This window comes from Rhagoletis zephyria, unplaced genomic scaffold, assembly GCF_001687245.7.
Source record: "Rhagoletis zephyria isolate East Lansing unplaced genomic scaffold, Rhagoletis_zephyria_1.1 Rzeph_scaffold_00195, whole genome shotgun sequence".
Lineage (NCBI taxonomy): Eukaryota > Metazoa > Arthropoda > Insecta > Diptera > Tephritidae > Rhagoletis > Rhagoletis zephyria.
The window spans coordinates 10,030-32,262 of NW_016157279.1; the positions used below are offsets into that span (position 1 = coordinate 10,030).

At 34.3% G+C, this 22,233-nt stretch overlaps 1 protein-coding gene across 1 annotated transcript in view; it reads left to right on the top strand.

Moving 5' to 3' along the window:
• The first annotated feature begins 218 nt into the window (after nt 1–218).
• dock (SH2/SH3 adaptor protein dock) overlaps nt 219–22,233 on the top strand; it is a 152,867-nt gene continuing 130,852 nt past the window's right edge. The window contains exons 1-2 of the mRNA XM_017609163.1: nt 219–928; nt 13,887–14,091. Coding sequence (XP_017464652.1) covers nt 442–928; nt 13,887–14,091 — 692 coding nt within the window. The 5' untranslated portion in view covers nt 219–441. The remainder of the gene's footprint in view (nt 929–13,886; nt 14,092–22,233) is intronic.

Here is a 22,233-nt window from a genome sequence, read left to right on the forward strand (position 1 = left end):
ATACATATTTACGTCATATTTCTTTCTTAGATTTTTTATTCAACAAAACATGCGTTTTTATTATCTTGCAAAACATTTTTAAATTGTAATGATTACTATGCCTATGTATGACATATTTGCTTATTAATTCTTCTGAATGGCTTAATTATATTATTTTTGGCCTTTTCTCTTTTTTATTTTATTTCTCTAAATTTCTCGATTGATTACACACCATAAAATTCGCAAATCGTACATCGGATACTGTCGCCCATTTGTTGTTGTTGATGTCTTTATTGTAGCTATGAATGAAATCAATTGACAGCGAGTAAGACTAACCGGGGGCAACATTGAAACTATTTTCCCTTACACTCAGCAGACGAATTGTCACCGTTGTGAATAACATCAGAACCTAGTGACAACCCAAAAGACGTCGTCCCTCTTTGGCGCTTAAGGACCACTGGAATGTTGGAATATCCCCAACAATTTTCACGCAATATCCCCGGTTCCTCAACGACGAGTAGCGTTTCGATAACACACAAAAAACATCAATTATACCATCACAGTCAGATTCATCAGCAACTGCAGCAACGACAACGGACACACTTACTGGTAGGTAGTAATAGTGGTGGTGGCTTGGTTAGTGCCCACGACCACCAACAGTATTCACCGGAACCATCTCCAGTACATCAGCATCGACACATCCCGCATGCAACAGTAATATTCGCGACAAACGGAGCACATCAGCAACGTCCACAGCCCCAACAGCAACAATATCACCAGGGCACCCTGTCGACTGCATCTAGTTGTAGTGCACAGCACAAGAGCGTGACCTTTGGTCAAGTCACCGCAGCGTCCAATATCGCCGGATACGGAGGCGATTACAGCGGCGGCAGCAGCAGCGGTAATTCGAGTTCCGGTCAACAATCCATGGCGGGCAACATGAAACACGGTTGGTATTAACAAAAATTAGTCAGAGTACATGCATGGATACATACACATGCACGCATGCGTAATTAGACATCCAGGGTATTCTGTAAAGTTTCGATATTAAGAGTGTACATTAAGGCTTATCACGAAAAAAAGTTAAGCGTGTGTCAGTTTTATTTGAATACTAATGTCAAGAAAAAATTTGGGTGTCAAATTTTTATAAGGCACCCGCTAAAAACAGCTAAATGACGTCTTTTGCTATAACTTTCTTATTTGATATCCTATTTTTAAAATCTTTACGTCGCCGAAAAGGCACCCCTTCGAACTATATTGACAATTAAACAGTTTAAGCGTTCAAACCCGTTTTGATTTATACCTTTACTAGTTTTGGAAATACTACCCCTTGATTTTTATTTTTATGCTATAAATCTAAAGCTCAAAAAACGATGACGATTAGGCTTTATTCACAAACAAAACAGTTATAATGTTTAGCAAAAATATGCCCAAGACGTTCTGTGTCTGAAACTGCAAGTGAACTGAAGTGAACTTAAACGTGGACAAAACGCTCAGTATTTTGAGTATGAAATAAAATATGAGTTAAATTTATGAAATTTCTCGTCAGCCAATAATAGTAATATACATATGTGGTACTTCTATGTACCGAAATGCTTATGGAATTTGAATAATTTTGTTCAAGTAATGATATTCTTGCAGTATTTTTGCAAACAAAATTGCAAATTTGTAGGCTCAGTATTGTTAAATCTATTCAAGTCTATCGTTTCCACGCAGAAATTGCTATTAAAATTACTACATTCTCGAGGAATGTGAAATTTGCGGATAGATAAAGGCGGATTGATTCCAGAGGAAAATTCGTATATTAACTGCAAGTCTAGCGGCAGCCGACGCATATAGCATGCATACATATGTTTTGCCATACGAGGGATGTCTTCAAAGTTCTGGGAATTTAGGTATGATTTGTATTATTTTGGTAATTTTCGTCAATATTACAATGTATAGTAGTTATTCAACATAATCTCCATTAAACTGAATACATTTATCTTAACGATAAACTACATTTGTTAAGCCGTCCTCAAACAACTTTTTCGGTGTCTCCTCAATCCACTTATTTATGGCACGATTTACGTCAGTTAAACTTTCAAATCGAACACTCCGTAAGGGAACAGATGATAATCACTGCATTATCTTGTTGCGATAACGGGCACAAGTGCCTGTCGCAGTGGCCCGCTGTATAGTTTCTGATGTTTTCACACCTTCTTTCCACAAAAAGAAAATTATTGCTCTTTGGGATTTAGCTGCATCTTCCATGGTTATAAAAACAGTGATATGAAAACGCGTCTATATCAGTCGTACACCTAAATCAGACTAAACAATAATGTACTAGATAGTTGCATAAACATGTCAAGACTCGCCTGACGTCAGTAACATTGCCTAGAAGTTCTGTGTAATTTAATTATAGCACAATTCCCAGAACTTTGGAAATATCCCTCGTACATTTCGACTTCCGTGGAAAGCTTCGTCATCTCCTAAGTCCCTTTTCAATGCCGTTTCTGCGATTCCTGTCTAAATATCCTTTAGAAGTATAGCGGCAAGTAAAGAGCCGGCTCGATTTGATGGGTTAGTTTTATCAAGAGCTGAGCAATAATTTTGAAGATTGTCGTCCGATACTTTCAATGCTTTTGGAAGTGGTGGTGCTTGTACGTTAAGATTGTCTTGGAACTCTTCTTCACTATTTATACTAGGAGTATATCGAAATTAGGGATGTTTCGAATGTCATATTTTTCACATTCTTGAATGCGAATTTTCGGAATGCGAATGTGCGAATGCGAATGTTAGGAATAACATTAAAAAAGCTTAACTTAAACTCAACTTAAGTCATCGTTTTGTGAATTACACTGCATCAGAAATTTTAGTTTGGTTTTTGTTCTCCAGACGCCACTATCCAATTCCTATCTAGAATTGCCAAGTGACCCCGAAAATCTAGTTAATTTCTTTTTCTATGGATAAGTTTTCGAGATATTTTCAATTTGCCGTTATTCAGCTCAAAACAAAAAGTGGTTCCATTTAATCACGTATACCTTACGAACCAATTTAACAATCTTAAAAGGAGATATGTCAAATCAAAGGTAATGGAATAAATCATATATACATCACTTTTCGATAGGACTGATATAGTTTCGGACAAATTAATTAATCATTCCAGTTTTTTTTCCATTTTTTAATGAAAAACAAATCAAACTTTAACAGAAGAAAAATTTAAAAATAACCGGTTCTGTGCCAAATTTTTGCATTTGTGCTAAAGCCTGTTCTGTTACAAACAAAAATCAAGTTACTATTTATGAAAATCGATGAGTAAATAATAAATTATGAGTGGTGAAATGAAAATGCGCAACGATTTTTTGTATGAAATATGAGCAGAAAAGCGTGTTACTCAAGTGTACGTGGCGTATGAGTTACTTTTGTTCCTGCTCATTTTTCTTACAAAAAATCTGTGCACATTTTCACTTGACCACTCATTACTTCTTTATTTATCTATCGCTTTTCTCCATTAGTAATCTGATTTTTTTTTTTTAACAGAACAGGCTTTAGCACAAATGCAAAAATTTTCCACCTGTTATTTTTTAAATTTTCCTTCTGTTAAAATTAGATTTTTTAATTTTTTCATAAAAACAAAAATGGAATGATTAATAAATTTGTCAGAAACTATAAATCCTATTGGAAAGCTATGTATATATGGTTTATGGAGAATTTCATTAGCTTTCATTTGACGTATATCATTTTAAGATTGTTAAATAGGTTTGTAAGATATACGTGATTAAGTGGAACCACTTTTTGTATTAAGATGAATAACGCTAACAAACGATGGAAAAATTTCTATAAATACGTTTATATAAGCAAAATTCTAATGAATTTTTATATATTCTCTCTCAAAGAGAGAAATGTTGGCAAAAGTACGCGAACGCAAAACTAGCAAAAACTTGCAAGTTTTTAGTACAGCTGATCGAAATTTTGTTTACATTTAAAAGCATAAAACAGAAAACATGAAAAGAATATAACATAAAAGTTTTCCTAAAGCATTTTGCTAAGAAAACATGAGTAAATGAGTATTTGCTTTCTTTCGATACATTTGCAGTTCTAATAAGTCATTTCAAACTTAAAAATCATAATAATAAATCTAAATCTAAAATAAATTTCCATATTTTCATAAATTGAAAACAGATGACTTTGATAAGCTCTTTTTCTTGCTGGCAAATGGCTGCTGGTAAAAATCTTTCCAACAGAAACTAGCAGCTTTTCATCAGAATGAAATGTCAATTTGGTCCCTCAATTTCCCCTACTTTGCTGGATTTTTGTGTACGCGAACAGGAAAATTGTAAGACTGCCAACAACTGGAATATTCCTGCGTTCGCACTTCCCAATAATTTTTTTTATTAATTTGCGATTTTTGGGCACATCTGCTATGCCGTTCTGTTCAAATAAATTAAGTATAGCTTAGTAGCTTGTTGCTGAACAGTTTGTAAGGCTATTCGCCTTCGCCAACGCGTAAACGCCCGTAAACATTTCGCTGAACCTTTCCCTCGAAAACTCCAACAGCCGCCTCGTCAGATTTTTTCATTATCCATGCCTCCGCGCCACACAGTGTGGAAATTAGAGATATTAGAATTTGCGACGAAAAAAGTCCCAATTTCCACACTGTGCGCCATAAACCAGCACATGCATGATCAGTGACTTATATAATGTGATTTTTGTACGACAAGAGAGGACTTTACTCCTCAATTGCCTACTCAGTCCAAAGTAGCACTTGTTGGCAAGAGTGATTCTCCGTTGGATTGCAAGGCTGTCATTATTATTGGTGTAATTCTGGTTCCCAAAAAAGCGAAGTCGTCTACTTTTTCAAACTTGTAACTGTCAACAGTGACGTGGGTACCAAGACGCGTATGCTCTGACTGTTTGTGTGATGACAGAAGATACTTCGTTTTGTCCTCGTTCACCACCAGACCCATTCGCTTTGTTTCTCTATCCAATCCCGCGTAGGCAGAACAGACGTAGAACTCGTTTTTACCGATAATGTCGATGTCGTCGGCATACGCCAGCGATTGTACGCTATTGCAAAGTATTGTGCCTGAGCGGTTCAGTTCTGCGGCTCTTATTATCTTCCCCAACATCAGATTAAAGAAATTGCACGAAAGGGAGTCCCCTTGTCTGAAACCTCGTTTGGTATCAAACGGCTCAGAGAGGTCCTTCCCAATTCTGACGGAGCTGATGGTATTGCTCAACGTCATTTTACGCAGTTGTATTAGTTTCGTGGGGATACCAAGTTCTGACATCGCGGCATAAAGACAGCTTCCTTTGGTGCTTTGAAATCGACAAATATATTATGTGTGAATACCTGATCTATGGTGGATTTGCCAGGTCTAAAGCTACACTAATAAGGCCCAATCAGTTCATTGTCGGTGGGCTTCAGTCTTTCACTCAATACGCTCGATAAGACCTTGAAACCTATGATTAGAATGCGGATCCTGCGGTAGTTGTCGCGAATGGTAGGGTCGCCTTCTTGTGGATTGGGCAGAGCACACTTAAATTCCAGTCGTCGGACCATATTCTGCATAGGAGTTGATGCATGCACTTTATCAACTCTTCGTCAACGTACATGAATAGCTCGGCTGGCAGGCCGTCAGCTTCAGCAGCTTTGTTGTTTTTCAGCCGCATAAAAACTCGTATTCGTATCTCGTCATAGTCAGGCGGTGGGACATCGACTCCATCGTCATCGACTGGGTGCTTGAGTTCGTCTTCTCCTCTACTTTCAGTGCTGCTGCCATTCAATAAGGTGGAAAAGTGTTCCCTCCATAGTTTAAGTACGTTGTGGTTGCCATGGTTGTAATAACAGGAGTTCGGACTGGTCTTCTCTGATAACATTTTCTGGAGTTTTTCCTGTCGGCCAGCTTTTTCAGCTCTTCACACTCACGGATTTCGGCGGCTCTGTTTTTATTGCGGCAAATACGTCTCGCTTTCCTCTTCAGTTCCCTATAACGGTCCCACATGGCTCGCTTTGCGCCCGATCGCAGCGTGACATCTGATTTCTCCGCAGCTTCTTGACACTACTCATCGTACCAGTTGTTCTTTCGGGCTCACTGAAATCCGACCTTTTCTTCGGCTGCGGTAGTTAATGAGCGGGAAATGTGGTTTCATTGCTCGCATATGTCGTTTTGTTGAAGAGTGCTCTCAGAAGCCAAGTGTGAGAGTCGTGTGGCGAATAAATTGGCCGTCTGTTTTGATTGCAGCTTTTCGACGTTAAGCTTTCCTTGCGTTGTTGGACGCACAGTTTTTGCTGCACAGAGGACGATGAGTATCTGGCTGCAATAAGATAGTGGTCCGAGTAGATGTTTGGCCCTCGGAGTGTACGTACGTCTAAAACACTGGAAACATGCCTTCCGTCTATTACAACATGGTCGATTTGGTTTCTCGTTTTTCGATCTGGATCTGGATCTTTTTATGCTTCAACCAAGTAACACATATTACCATGCTTCGAGCCCGGCGAAGTCGATGAGCCTCAGTCCATTATCGTCCGTTATCGGACGTTTCGTCGTGGCGCCACAGATCCTTTTTCCCACCTTGGCATTGAAATCGCCAAGCACGTTTTTTTATATCGTGTGGGAGCAGTGCTTATACGTACGCTCTAACCGCTCATAGAAGAGACCCTTGGACGCCTCGTCCTTCTCTTCCGTCAGGGCATGGGCACAGATGAGCGAGATGTTGAAGAATCTAGCCTTGAAGCGGAATGTGTCCACCGCGGTGAACGCCAGTACCGAATTTGCGCTCCTTTACGGGGCAACTGTAGTAAACGACGCTAGGCTACACGCTTACCTTGCCTTGCCCCGTCCATCGCATTTCTTGAATGGCGGTGATGTCTTCCCGAGGACATCAACCAGCCGGGTAGAGGCACCCTCCACATTAAGAGTCCGGATATTTCAGGTGCATACCCTGAAATCATAGTCCGGTATACGTTTGCCGCGATCGCCATCAAAAAAGGGGATCGCATCCGAGGCTTTTTGTTCTTTTTCATTTGGCGGGTTTTAACGTGGCGGGACCCAAACCCAGCGCACATATATATTTCATTGGTTTGAAATTGTGAATAAAACGACTAGCCTGTTAATATAATGTTATAAGCTTAAGGTTATATTTTATCTTTTTCCTATCTTTATCCCTACCTATACCCTTTTCGTTATAATTATTTTTATCTTAATATGTTTTCCTTTTATCTTTATTTTTATACTTACCATTATTCGGGTATTTATCTTTTTTATCTTTCATATCGTTAGTATAGTATGGAAAGGGTGTAACTCACATCGTGGGTTAAATACAAAAATCCGTAACTAAAAATCCAAAATTTACTTTTTGATTGATTATGATCAGGACCGAAGAAAATACGCAAGCAAAAATCCATTTTAAGCGCTTAGATAAGCACTAAAACATTGATAAATATGCTTGCAAATATGCTCGCGAAAATACAAAAGTTTGTGTGCAGTTTAATGTTTTTATTCAGTTTATTTCAAGGATTGAAAAATTACAATGGACAATCAAGAGTTGCGAAGTTTTTAAGAAATTTGCTATGCTTTCTACCATGGTTTGCTAAAGTTTGTTTGTGAAGAGTGAAAGTTACCCTTGTTTTCAACAGAAATATGTGCCCGTTCCATTATTTCGGAAGGAAAAAGTGAGACATCAGGCTGTAAAATATCAGATGTCAAAACTCCTTGGACACTACTATTCACACACACGAAATAATATTAATTTGTTTCTTGACCGTTTTCTTAAAAGGTCCGTACTTAGCTTAATAAATTGAAATAAGCATGAACGTTAAAATTAAGCTTGGAAACCTTGAATAAGCCAAATAAGCAATTCCAAGCAAAAGCCTAAACTTTGCGGCCATGATTATGATGCATTTAATCGAATATAAGTCCCCATCTCGTTTTATGAAATAAACATTTTGAGTTAGGTGTGGCTTTGTTGCATTTCAGCGAGGATGTGAGTTACGCCTTTTCATACTATACTAAAAAAGCAAAGTGTTTGAATTTACCTTGGTCTTCATGTTTGTTTTTATCTCTCTTATCTTTGCTTTTATCCTTTTCTTCATCTACCTACTCACCTAGATGAGGTGAGGTGGGATGACGTGATAAATAAGAAATTACACTTAGATCTTTTTTATGCGGTACATGCGTTTCTCAGAAAGCCGCATAAAAAAAAATCCGCATGAAAAAGTTCTTTACTTGCATACAAAAACAGGTGATGCGTTTCAGCATTTTCAAAAACCGCATAAATTCAGATACTCCATGTAAAAAATTCTAAAAAACCGCTTAAAAAATGGTTTGAAAAAGCGCATAAATTCAAATACGCATAAAAAGAGACCTAAGTATATGTGATGTCATGTCATGTGCTGTCATTTCATGTGATGTTATGTCATATCATGTGATGTCATGTCATGTGATGTCATATCATGTCATACGATGTCATATCATGTGATGTGATGTCATGTGATGTCATGTGATGCCATGCCATATCATGTGAGGTCATGTCATATGATATCATATTATGTAATGTCATATCATGTGATGTCATGTCATGTGATGCCATGTCATATCATGTGATTTAATGTGATGTGATGTCATATAATGTGGTCCCATGCCATGTGCCGACCGATTACACTGGATCACACATTTTAGTTTGGTTTTTGTTCTCCAGAAGCCACTATCCAATTTCTATAATTGTTCGGTGATTCCGAAAATCGAGGTAATTTTTTTATGGATACGTGTTCGAGATATTTGGAATTTACCGTTATTCAGCTTAAAACAAAAAATGGTTCTACTTGATCACGTACATATATCTTGCAAACCAATTTAACAATCTTAAAAGGAGATACGTCAAATCAAAGCTAATAAAATTCTCCATGTTTACACCACTTTCCAATAGGACTTATAGTTTCTGACAAATTTATTAATCATTCCATTTTTTTTTAAATGAAAAAATGAAATTTTAACAGAACAAGAACTTAAAAAATAACAGGTTCTTTGCTAAAGCCTATTCTGTTACAAAAAAAAATCAAGTTACTAGTGAACGAAAGCGAGATATAAATAAAGAAGTAATGAATGGTCAAATGAAAATACACAAAGATTTTTTGTATGCAATATGAGCAGAAAAGCGTGTTACTTAGGTGTACGTGGCGTATGAGTAACTTTCCTTTCTGCTAATTTTTCATACAAATTATCTTGGCGTATTTTCATTTGAGCACTCATTATTTCTTATTAATCTATCGATTTTCTTCATTAGTAATTCATTTTGTTTTTTTTTTTTTGTAACAGGACAGGCTTTAGCAGAAATGCAAAAATTTGGCACAGAGCCTGTTATTTTTTAAATGTTTCTTCTTTTTTTCACTAAAAAATAAAAAAAGCTGGAATGATTAATTAATTTTTCAGAACCTATAATCACTATCGGAAAGAGGTGTATATACGGTTTATGGAGAATTTTATTAGCTTTCATTTGCTTCACTTTATATTAAGATTTTTAAATTGGTTCGTAAGATATACGTGATTAAAAGGAACCATTTTTTTGCTTTAAGCTGAATAACGGTAAATCGAAAATTTCTCGAAAACGTATCCATAGAAAAAAATTAACTCGATTTTCGGAATCACTTGGCAATTCTAGATAGGAATTGGATAGTGGCATCCATAGAACATTTTTGCTGTAAACCAGTGTTATTATATCGATAACAATGTCGCTAAATATACCGATGAAAATATCGATAAATGTATTGATTATTATAGTGATAACAATATCGGTTGCTATATAGATTATTATTTCGATAAAAATATCGATAGCAATATCAGTACTATAAAGATAACAATATCGATCTTCATTCTCATCTTTTTCTTCACATTTATCTTTATTTTGACATATTCCCCTTAACCTTTGTCTTAAAGTGTTTAGATTTATGATGTATTTTGGAACGAATTTCCGTCATCTCTTGTCAAATATGGTTTGGAGGCAAACCGGTTTCGGCGTTGCGCCATCTTCAGTGTCATTTTTCGTTCTGGATAATTTTTGTTGGTTGCTCGTATTTATAAATACTCCTTATTAACTACCTCTTTATTTTGTTAGGTACGTCTTAGTTTTGCAGTGCTGAATAGGTAGATGAATTGTTCTGGCTTGTGTATGCTGGTCTTTGTTTTTGTAGTTAGTGTATTCCCTTCCATGTCTATCCTTAATATTTTGTCATTTTTCTTCTCGTACAACAGTTTTAGAGGTTCAAACAGTCCGTCCGATAACGTATTTATTTGCTCATTTGTCCTTTGAAGGGCTTCTGTTTATATATTTCCATATTTTGTAATATATTCAATCTTTGTCCTTTATGTTGTACTCGGGGAAGTTCTGTTGTTTGTCCAATCTTCATTGGTGCGCATTTATTTTTGATCATGTGATTTGCGAAGTTCGATTCTATTGTAGCCTCTGGTTTACGTTTTTTCTTATTATAATCCCTTATGTGTTCTCGATACCTTGTTCTTATATTTCGTCCTGTTTGTCCTATGTAGCTGTATCGGCATTCGCAGGTTAACTTGTAAACGCCCTGTTTATCTAGGGGGACTTCCTCGCTTATTTTCTTTTTCAATATTCCTCCCACAGTGTTCCTTGTTTTAAATGATGTCTGAATGTCGTACTTATGAAAGAATTAAGCAAGTTTATACGATGTCTTTCCCGTGTAAGTTAGAACTGCCCAAGTTTTTTTTATTGTTTTCCTCTTTGCTTGTCTTTTTCGATTTTGTGTCCTTTCTTAACTTTTCAACCAGGCCTCTTATATCCGTTATATTGCGCAATGGCATATATTGTATCCAGTTCATTCTTGTAGTCTTCTTCTGTTAGAGGGGTCCTTTCAAGCCTCGTTATTAGTTGTCTAAGTGCTGAATTTTTGTGTTGCTGTGGATAGTGTGAGCTGTTGTTATTGTTTCTGTGGCTGTTGGTTTTCTGTACATCTCAAACTCTATCTTGCTTGTGGTATTGTTTATTTCCATTGTTCAATTGTTAAATCCAGATAGTTAGTCTTCCTTTCCTCTTCCGTTTCTTTAGTGAATTTTATATTCTGGCGTTGTTTGTTGAGATAGTCGAGTATCTGCTTCTCTTTGTTTCCCTCTATTAGACATATTACATCATCGACATATCTCGCGTAGAATTTTACTTCTAGGTTGGTCGATAGGTTTCCCATATATTTCTCCTCTAGTGTTTGCATGAATACTTCCATGAGTATTGCTGACGTCGGATTGCCCATTCCTATCCTTCGTCTGTTTATATATCTTATTATTGAACTGGAAGTAGTTCTGTTTTAATGTAACCTTCAATGCGTTTACTATTTCCGTAGCAGCTTCTCTTTTCATTTTTTCAATCAGTATTTCTTGTACGGTTTTTATGGTTTCTATTGTTGGTATCGATGGGTAAAGGCCCTTGATGTCGAATGATACGAATTGTTTTTGTTGATCTTCAACGATTTCATCTTCTCGATTAGTTCTGCTGTATTCGTAATGGTGTATTTATTTCGTAAATTCAGGTTATCCTTCAGCAGCGTCTTAAGGGGCTTGGAGAGTCTGTACAGGGAGCAGACTTTAGTTAATGATAGGTCTCATCGGAGTGCCTGGTTTGTGTATCTTTGGCAAGGCAATCAATGGAGGGACACTCAGGTTCATAAGTATTAGTCTATATGCTAGATTATCCTTTATTATGGTTGTGCTTTTCTTTATGGTATTCTTTATTGCTGCCTGGTATTCTTTGGGATCATTTCCCAATTTATTGCACCCTATTTCAGTTATTAGTTTTTCAGTTTTCTCTTGTAATCTTTTTTATCAATTATTACGGTGGTATTGCCTTTGTCCTGCTTTTGTGGTTATAACATTGCTTGCCTTAAACTTTTCTTTGAGCCCTTTTATGGTTTGGTTTTCATCCTTCTGCTTCCTAGTCTTCTTGGTCTTTATGTCTTTTTCAATTATGTGCCGACATATGTGTTCCTTTTTGGCTTGCAAGTTTTTTAATTCCCATTGTAGGTAGTTGTTCTCAGCTTTCATGACAATTTTCTGACTCGCTGCTGTTTTTGATTTCGGTTTCATTTGGGCGTATTTTGGTATCATATTCATAGCAATACATTGTTTATTAAACCAAATATTGGCGTTTGTGTTGTTGATCTTCAGTGAACGTCGTTGGTATACAATCAATAGTAAGTTGGTTTTGGAATAATATGCCTGACTGGCATAAATATTTCCTTTTTGGTTGTTGTTGTTTCCGACAGGGTGGGTGTATGATGCATTGTGGAACGAATTTCCGCCATCCCTTGTCAAATTGGGTTTGGAGACAAACCGGTTTCGGCGTTGTGCCATCTTCAGTATCATTTTTCGTTCTGGATAATTTTTGTTGGTTTCTCATATTTATACTCCTTATTAACTACCTCTTTCTTTTTTTAGGTACGTCTTAGTTTTTCAGTGCTGAATAGGTAGATGAATTGTTCTGGCTTGTGTTTGCTGGTCTTTGTTTTTGTAGTTAGTGTATAACCTTCCATGTCTATCCTCAATATTTTGTCATTTTCTTCTCGTACAATAGTTTTAGAGGTTCAAACAGTACGTCCGATACAGTATTTATTTGCTCATTTATTATTTGTCCTTTGAAGGTCTTCTGTTTATATATTTCCATATTTTCTAATATATTCAATCTTTGTCCTTTATGTTGTACACGGAGAAGTTCTGTTGTTTGTCCAATCTTCTTTGGTGCGCATTTATTTGTTTAGATTTACCTTGATCTTAATTTATGCCGTTATCTTTAGGTATCTTTGCTTTTTTTAAAATTTTACCTTTGCCTTTATCCTTTTCTTCATCTTAGTATGTACTAACCTTTACGTTTGTTCTTGTATTGGTCTTAATCTAAATCTGATTCTAAAACAGCTTATTAGCACGTTTTTGTTAAATTAATACCATGTGCATGCATTTAACAAGCACTTGTTTCTGTTGAAACCATTTCCGTCCCAACAGTTTCAGTGTGCATCATTTCCGTTCAATTTGCCCATTTACTCCCAACCGTCGCTAAACTTCAAAAACATTTTTTTTACTGCTGCGATCTCTTCTTCAGTAGAAACTTCATACTTTCAAGAATATTAATTTTTGATTATAGGTTTTTGATTTAAGCTAAGCAAGACAGGAACTCGGTCAACTATTTAAAATTGTTTCCCAACTGAGTTACAACCGTTCAAGTGTATCAACCTTTTTCGATGGTCGAGCTATTAGCATACAAAATATGCTAAATGCAGATCATGAAATGTTAAATACAACAAAAAAAAAGATTATAACTTTTTTGTTTGGGAATGAAGCCTAATCCTTTTTAGCAAGTTCGTAATCGTTTTTTGAGAGCTTAAGATTTAGAGTGTAAAAATAAAAATCTGTTGATAGTATTTCCCAAAATTAGTGAAGATATAAATTAAAATAAGCGAGACCTTTTCGCCGTCATAAAGATTTATAAAATCGGATGTAAAATAAGAAAGTTATAGCAAAAAACGTAATTTAGCTATCTTTAGCGGGTGTCTAAATTTTCTTTCCACATAAGTGTTTAAATAAAATTGAAACACGCTGAACTCGTTTTCTTTCATACACTCAGAAAAAAGTCAGCCAAATATGTTCCTCTCAACATATGATTTGGTAACTAAGTATAAACAAATAATGTAACTATAACCAAATCATGTGTTGACGTAACTAAACTCTTTTCTGTATGTCGTGATACGACTTAGTACATGTACATGTACCTATAAATCTCAACCGGGCGTACTAGTCTATATTGCAAACAGAAGAGTGCAAACATTTTTAAATTACCTGGTGCATGTGTATGTACGTAAGTCAACTGTTAATTGAATCCGACTAGTTTTTAATATTTTTCATTGGTTTTTGCAGGCAAATCACAAGAAGATGTTTGCTACGTTGTGGCCAAATACGATTACGCGGCGCAAGGAGCGCAAGAATTAGATTTGCGAAAAAACGAACGATACTTACTGCTTGACGACTCGAAACATTGGTGGCGTGTGCAAAATAATCGCAATCAATCAGGTTATGTACCTAGCAATTATGTGAAGAAAGAGAAACCGTCGTTGTTCGATAGGTGAGTTATGACCTTCTGAGGCAGGGAATGTACTTAGCTGAGACTACGCTTTGTAATCTTGATTCGACTACCTTCTTTCGTTGCTTTTTATGGATGCTAAACATCTAACCTTTAGTTTTTTCCACTTGTTTTTATTTTTATATAGTATTTGCACTACTTTAAACAGTTTTATTTTGAATATATAATTTGCTCGCGAATTCTTTTGCAATAACCATAGAACCACACGGAATGTATTAAAATTGTAAAATATGCTATATTTGTGGAAGGGATATACCATGTGCCATGCATAAACAGACAGCAATATTTACATATGTTGACAAAGTGCTAAAACCTGTTTTTTTAGTGTTGAATTTGTCAAACTATGTGAGGATCTCGATACCAAAACGCAATAATCCCACATGAACAGTTTCTAGATAATTGAGAAAATGCAAAATAGATGCATATTTCTCAATAGAAACTATATATTATATTTGAATGGTTGTGTACCTACTAATAGCTTTGCTTTTTGCTTTGAATTTTCGGAATTACACCTTTCTGGTCTGAACAAAAGGTTTTATTGCATTTCGGTTGGAATGATTAACTTGAACACATCGACAACGCTTTGAAAAAATTATCTGCTCATTTTACAAAAAACTCTTTCCAATTCCAGTATCTGACTTCGGTATATCCCAGTGGATAATTTCAGGAGTTAAAAGCCCTTCCGAAAGACCTTCCTGAGAGTCAAGATGCCTTCCACTCTAGATTCCTTCCTCCTTTCTTTTTTGTATGGAGTGGCATAAATTGAAGGGCTTCTTCTTTCGCTACCCATGGAAGGCCTTCCAGAAGGGCTTTTATAGAACGTACTTCAGAAGTCCTTTTGTAGCAGTTCTTTTAAAGTTGCTTCTTTAATTTATAAAATACATTTTTGAAGAATTTGCCTAAGGTTTATATCAAATATGTGTTATTTCAACTTAAAATGTTTATTGAAATTCATATGTAATGCTAAATAATAAATTTACGCATTCGCGTAAATTTTAAATGGATAAGTCTTTCTAGTCTGTTACTTCTCAGCTTGAAAAGGTTGGCCACATCCCTTAGTTGTGGTAATATCATAGTACTATGAATATATGAAGGCATGCAAGGAAACACTCTTTTCAGCCCTTCTTGGGTAGGCTTCCTAGAATGGCTTCAGTTAAGAAGGCCTACCTAAATTATCTCCTAGGATGGATTGAACAAGAAAATATTGCGATTTGGTCTGAAATAAAGTCGTTTATAAAGTTAGTTGTAGCTGTTTTGACAGATAGTCCATTGGAAATTATGTCAAGAAGCTGCAACTAATTTTAGTGTCGAGTTTATTTGGACTATGAATACTCCCCATAGATTTCAAAAAGCAGAGTTAAAGCGATTCCTTTTCTGAATGAAAATATTGCTTTAATATATGGCAACATTATGTAAATGTGACCCTGCGCCCTATAAAATGGTTGCATTATTTATTAAAGAGAAGATCGAAAAAAATGTCAACTTAAAAATTCATGATTCCTAATTTGGAACTACATTTTATTAATTTTAATAAACTTATACAATTCACTGTCATTATACATAAACTAATGAATAAAGAATAATTACAAATGAATGAAAATCGGCTCGGCTCAATAAGGGTAGAACATATTCCACTTTTTTCGGGTCAGAGGGCAATATATTGAGAAAAGAACAAACAACGCAGAAAAAATGCTGACTAAAGAAAAATTTTACTGCACTGGCACATTATTTCGAGGAAATAAAATGTCATTCGATTGTACAAAATTCTCGAAAAAGAAGAAAAGTGGAGTTATTGCGTTTTGTTATGGAACTCGGCTCATTCCATCTCAAATCACCCAGGCCGGCGGAAAGTGAATTTAAGTTTGCGATAAAACTCACAGGGATTGTTCCTTGAACAATTTAAGGAGACACGTATTTTTTCTTTTTGCTCAGAAATGCGAATTTTTCGAATAATGAATTTTTTTCTTTTTGAGTACGAACGCTTCTTTTTTCCTCTCTTAATAGCAACTTTTGATGAAATCGCTTAAAACTGCCGCAAAAAAGCAAGGATTTTAACGATTTTTTTTTTAATTGCAGATATTGATCTACTGAATCGATCTAGTGAACTAAAAATCAGTAATTGTTTATTAATAATTAATTATTGTTTATAAACAAACATTTTTTTTTTCAAATTGATTTTTTTCAAATTGCCACATCTGGTTTTTAATTTTTCTCTTGAAAAATTTTCCACATACAAATTTTTTGATAAAAAAAAAATAGTTTTTCAAAATATGCCATCTCAAAAAAAATTGGCAAAAAAACACCATGGTAGCTCTGAGTATTGCGCAACACAGAGAAAATGATACAGATAAAATGCAAGTTTTTAAAAGAAATTGTAAAATAAAATTTTTTGGTATAATTTTACTTCATACAAAATAAAAAATACAGTATTTGTACTTACGACTTTAAAACGAAACATTTGCAAAACAAAAACGGTCGTTATAATATATTCACTTTTATTACTGAGCAGAACAATCGACATTAAAGAAATAGCGTCAAAAATGCGTATTTTAAAAACTTAAATGAAACATTTTAGAATATTTTCCCAACAAGTTGTAGAGCGACACAATTTTCAACAATCAAAAAAAACTAGACATTTTTAAAATAAAAACGTTAAAATATTTTCAATCAGTTAGGTATGAAAAATATTTAAAACTAAAATATTTTGCATTATAATTTAAAAAGATACCTAGCTATAATGAAAAACTTTCATATGTTTGCATCATTTGTCGGAAAAATTGTGTTCAGATAAATAAGTTACTTCAATCTTCAGAAAAGGCGATGAAGTTATACAAACAATACTGCCATTCTAACCCCTATAACTACATATAAGGGACATTGGTGGACTTCTTTGACCGAAAAAAGCTTTGGTAAGAGTAACTTACAAAAACAAATTCTTATGGGTTATTAAATAATAATTTAAAATTTTCTTTATTTAAATTACAGGATTTGACCAGCGTGAAGCAAAACTAGCAGGCCCAGCTTGGAAGTGAGGCAAGAACATCTGTATGTATGTATATAGTAATATGTAAAACATCTGTATTTCATTTATTAAATGTTGTAACTTATTTATAAGTATATTTATTTATAAGTATGTATATCAATATATTTTTGACCATGTGTGCACCAAGCGACTTGTTGTGATTTAATAAAAATAAAATTTGAATATCATATTTGAAAACTTATATTTTTAAAATGAAGAAAAAACATTTTAGGATTTAATTTCAACATGCGCATATTCAATTATCAAACTATCGTTTCTAAAAACGATTTGAAAATGTTCGTATCAAAAACCAAAACATGGATTTTGGAAATTGAATTAAAAATTTTCGTTCTCAAAATTGAAATAAATATTGTAGGTGCAAAACCTGGGTCAAAATGTTTTTAAAAGTAAAACGTTCCATACAAATTTGAAAACGAAAATTTCTCTGTGAATATTTAAGTATAATGTTATGGGGTGCACTCTACAATAATTTGAGTTATGAATTATTTTTACACCGAAGTTGAGTAAAATGTGTACATTACAATTAAAAAAAAAATAAAATTTTGTTTAGAATTTTTTTGAGTATGCAATTTTGTAGCCGATGAGTATAATAAAGTGCAAGTGTTAAGCTACTGCAAAATTGCGTTGATTTTTAATATTGTTTATGCCCACGGCTTCTTGCACTTTTTCCTTATCGATGAAAATGCCTAAAACCGTTTTCAAAGAAAAAAAAAAAAAAAAAATTAACGGCTGTTTTGCAATCTCTTAAAACTTCCACTTTATTATACTAAAATTTAATGGGCTATAAAACTGCGTATTCAAAAAAATTCCAAAAAAGTTTAAAAAATTTGTAAATTGGTAATGTACTCATTTTACTCAACTTCGGTGTAAAAAAAAATTCATAACTCAAATTATTGTAGAGTGCACCCCATAACATTATACTTAAATATTGCGCAATACTCAGAGCTACCATTGTGATTTTTTCCAATTTTTTTGAGATGGCATATTTTCAAAAACTATTTTTTTTTATCAACAAATTTTATGTGGGAAATTTTTCAAGAGAAAAATTAAAAACTATTTTTTTTCGTAGGGAATTTTGATGTGTGTATGTGTGATTTTATCGATAAAAACGTTTTAATTGCGTATGCATGTTCACTTTGAGCAAATTGTGAGCACTGGTTGGGGAAATCTTCGGTAGATTGGGCAAATCGCTAATTGGGCCCCAATTAGGCCAAAATTAGAGCCCAATTGGAAAAAACTTTTGGCTCTGATCGGGCAACCTCAAAAAATTTCCAGCAAGGAAACTTTATCATAATGGGCAACAATTTTTGCGTCCTCAACTGGCACGAAAATCTGCTAGCATCATATAAGTGCATTTTCAGAAAAAAAATCATAACTCGAAAACGACGAATTTTAGCATATTGCTACTCGTACTGACAATAGTTTATACTATTCCCTAATAGACAAAAAAGTTTGAGAGAAAAAAAAGATGTGGCAATTTGAAAAAAATCATTTGAAAAAAAAAAAATTTTTGTTTATAAACAATAATTAATTATTAATAAACAATTACTGACTTTTAGTTCACTAGATCGATTCAGTAGATCAATATCTGCAATTAAAAAAAAAAATCGTTAAAATCCTTGCTTTTTTGCGGCAGTTATAAGCGATTTCATCAAAAGTTGCTATTAAGAGAGGAAAAAAGAAGCGTTCGTACTCAAAAGGAAAAAAAAATTCATTATTCGAAAAATTCGCATTTCTGAGCAAAAAGAAAAAATACGTGTCTCCTTAAATTGTTCAAGGAACAATCCCTGTGAGTTTTATCGCAAACTTAAATTCACTTTCCGCCGGCCTGGGTGATTTGAGGTGGAATGAGCCATATACATACATATGTATGTATGTACTACTTAGTTCGAATCAGAATGTTTGGCACTCGAATTGTTTGCTTTGAACTTCTCATCCTTGTAGTTTTGTTCCATTACTGGTACAAATTGATGTTGAGGTGGAATCAAAGCAGCTGAAGAAATATTAGTTAGTGCGCGAACTCACATCTAAATTCATAAAGGGTTACAGTTTTCTCAAGTGCGCAACGAGTTAATGTATGAAAGGCATATCCTGTAAATTTCATTGCCAAATTCCATTTTGTAAAGATTTTAAAACAGTAAAAATTTATTTTAGTAAGTACCCGATTCGAGTGATTTTTTAACTAATTGCCCAGTCAAGTTTGTCATTCAAGGTTGCAATAATTTGCATAAAGCTGAAAATTAGTACGAATGTGTTAAATATGTTAAATATGAAAAGTCCGCATCGTTACCATATCTGAAAAAAATATTTATTCAAGGTTGCAGGTCACATATATGGAGTGTTTGCATTTTTTATCCAAGCTGACTTTTTGGTGCAAATTTGTTCTGCACCCCACAACGCATCACCTGGTAAAATAGTGTAGCTTCAATCCCTATAGTTGCGCCAACAATTTTTTATTGTATGTTACAACTAATTTTTTTGCTGTGAAATTATCGTATTTGACATACAAAAGTATTCTGAACTAGTAAAAAAATCACAAAATTTTGAAATGTAGAAAAAACCCACGCCTGTAAAATTTGGTTTCTAGCACATATGATAATTTTATGCAATTATCTATAAAAATTGTTCTGTCACGTTTCAATAAATTGTATTCTCCATAATATGCACAATTTTCACTCTACTTGTGAGGTACTGTACTTGGCGCGTTTTTAACGTGGTTTCCCCTGTAGGCCTACTCCATGCCTAACTGTTGCCCTATTTAACTAAATAATATTATGAAATAAAAATAGTACCATTGGAATGGATGAAAGATGGAAGAAGATTAAGAGTAATTAGAGAAAACTATTCATCTAATTGAATATGCAATTTCGAAAAGGGCCCATATCTGAGTATTTAAAATTTTCATGAAATAAAAAAACTAACTATTTTTTAAAGTATATTTGAAAGAAATCTTGAATTTTGAGGCCAATTAGCAATCGAAAGCTACAAAAATATTTGATGTTAATGAATATAAACTCATTCAAGAACGACGGCTTTTAATAAACTTTTATGATAGCAAAAGAAAAAAAAATAAACAAATAACTAAATAACATTACAAAACAAATAATCATATACGAATCTATTCACCTATTTGTGTATATACATAAATATGCATTAAAAAAATAGTTTATCGCTTATACATAGCATTGCAATGTAAAATAAATAGTTTATTCGAAATAACATTTCCTAGTTGTACTCATAGTAGTAAAAATATGTAGCTTCTGCTGACTATAGATGTGTTTTCAATACAATTTGTTAATAAACAGTAACCGTAAATTTTAAAATAATGATTAAAGCTTGATACCATTTTTAATGAAAATTTTTGCAACAACAACAATTTACTCCTTGGTAGAAGTTATAGCTGCTATTTGGGAGATCACCACATCTCCTCATCAGACTTTTTCAACTGGGATTCGATCCAACGACAGCAGCCGCCTAAGCCAGTAGTCTACCCACTGAGCTCAGATCGCCACGTAAACTGTTGTTGCTTTTTCCACTTTTTTCATGTTTTAAGACAACTACAATCAAGCGCAGCTCTTCCGCTGCTATTTACACTTGATCATGTGGTTGTTGGTTTTGTTAATAATTATGTTTTTTTAGGGATGTGCCGGATAGAGATTTTGCCGGATAACCGGATCCCGGATATCCTGTAAAAAATAAGAGCCGGATGCGGATATCCGATGGGATATCCGGTAGACTGCTGCCGGATAAATTTCACAATATTATTATACTAGGTTTTTTTGTTTAGCTAGATATCTGCTGCAAAATTTCTCTGAAATCCAAGTTATGATATAGCCCTGTATTAAAAAGATAACTTCTCCGTTTGTAACCCGGATTTATCGATTATTTTTGGTAAATAGAGAAATGTCAAAGACAAAAGATAAACATCAATGAACGCCGCTGAGAAAAAACGTGCCATTGATTTTTTATTTTTATTTTTTAAATGTTATGAAAATCAAACTAATATGCATGGTTACATATCCTTTTGCTTCCCGAATCGCCCCGTAAGATCGAGGCCACGCAATGAGCGGCAAAGCGGCGAGCGGCTTAAAATTATTATACTACTAAATACTATTGAAGTGGCCACGCACGGAGCGGCATTTCTGAGCGGCTTAGCGGCATTTCTGTATGGCGCCGCTCAGGTTTCATTGTTGCAATATTTTATGAAATACATTTCAAAACTCGTTTTCTTTTCTGACATCAATATCAAAACTGGGTAGATGGTGAACTAAACAATTCGAAAATATGAATCGGTTAGCATGGGAAAGCTGCTGAATCATATGAAAAAGGTCGAATTCTAATGAAAGCTTCTATTGAAAAGCGAGACCAGGATATTTGACAATGGTATGTCGATATCCAAACAATGGAGAAATGGAGACAAGAAGATCCTTTAATATGGTGGAATCATGGACGGCAGTTGCGGTGTAGCGGTTAGCAGTGCGCGCCAACATTCCGCAGTGTCTGGGTTCAAGCCCAGTTCAACCCAACCGGGTTGCAGGCAATGGCAAACCTCCGACTGTATTTCTGCCGTGAAAGTAGGGTGGCCAGATATTATAGTGACATAATCAGTACAGTTGGGATCAAAAATCAGTACAAAGTCATAAAAATCAGCTAATTTTTAAGCGTATTTTTATTACTAACAATATAACAACCAAATAACAGCGCATTAATTTAACAAAAAATAACTAATGGACTTTTAAATATATATAGTATTATCAATATAAAAATTCATTACTTTAAAACAAATCAAAGATATTACGTATGTATGTACAGCTGTGCTCAGGAAAATAGTAGTAAAATGTATTGACAGGTCTTGAAAATTTTTTATTTCCTTACTTAATTTAAATCTTTTTATAAAAATATAGTTAATTCTATAACAAAAGACATGTGAATTGAAGATACAAACTTTCTAGAAAATTTATAAAAATTGAGAAAATTAAAAAAAAAATTTGTAGCCCATTCAGTTTTAGTAGAAGACGAGCTCGAATCAGAATCTGTTTGCATATACAAATATATTTAGTTGGTGTGCTTATTAAATAGAA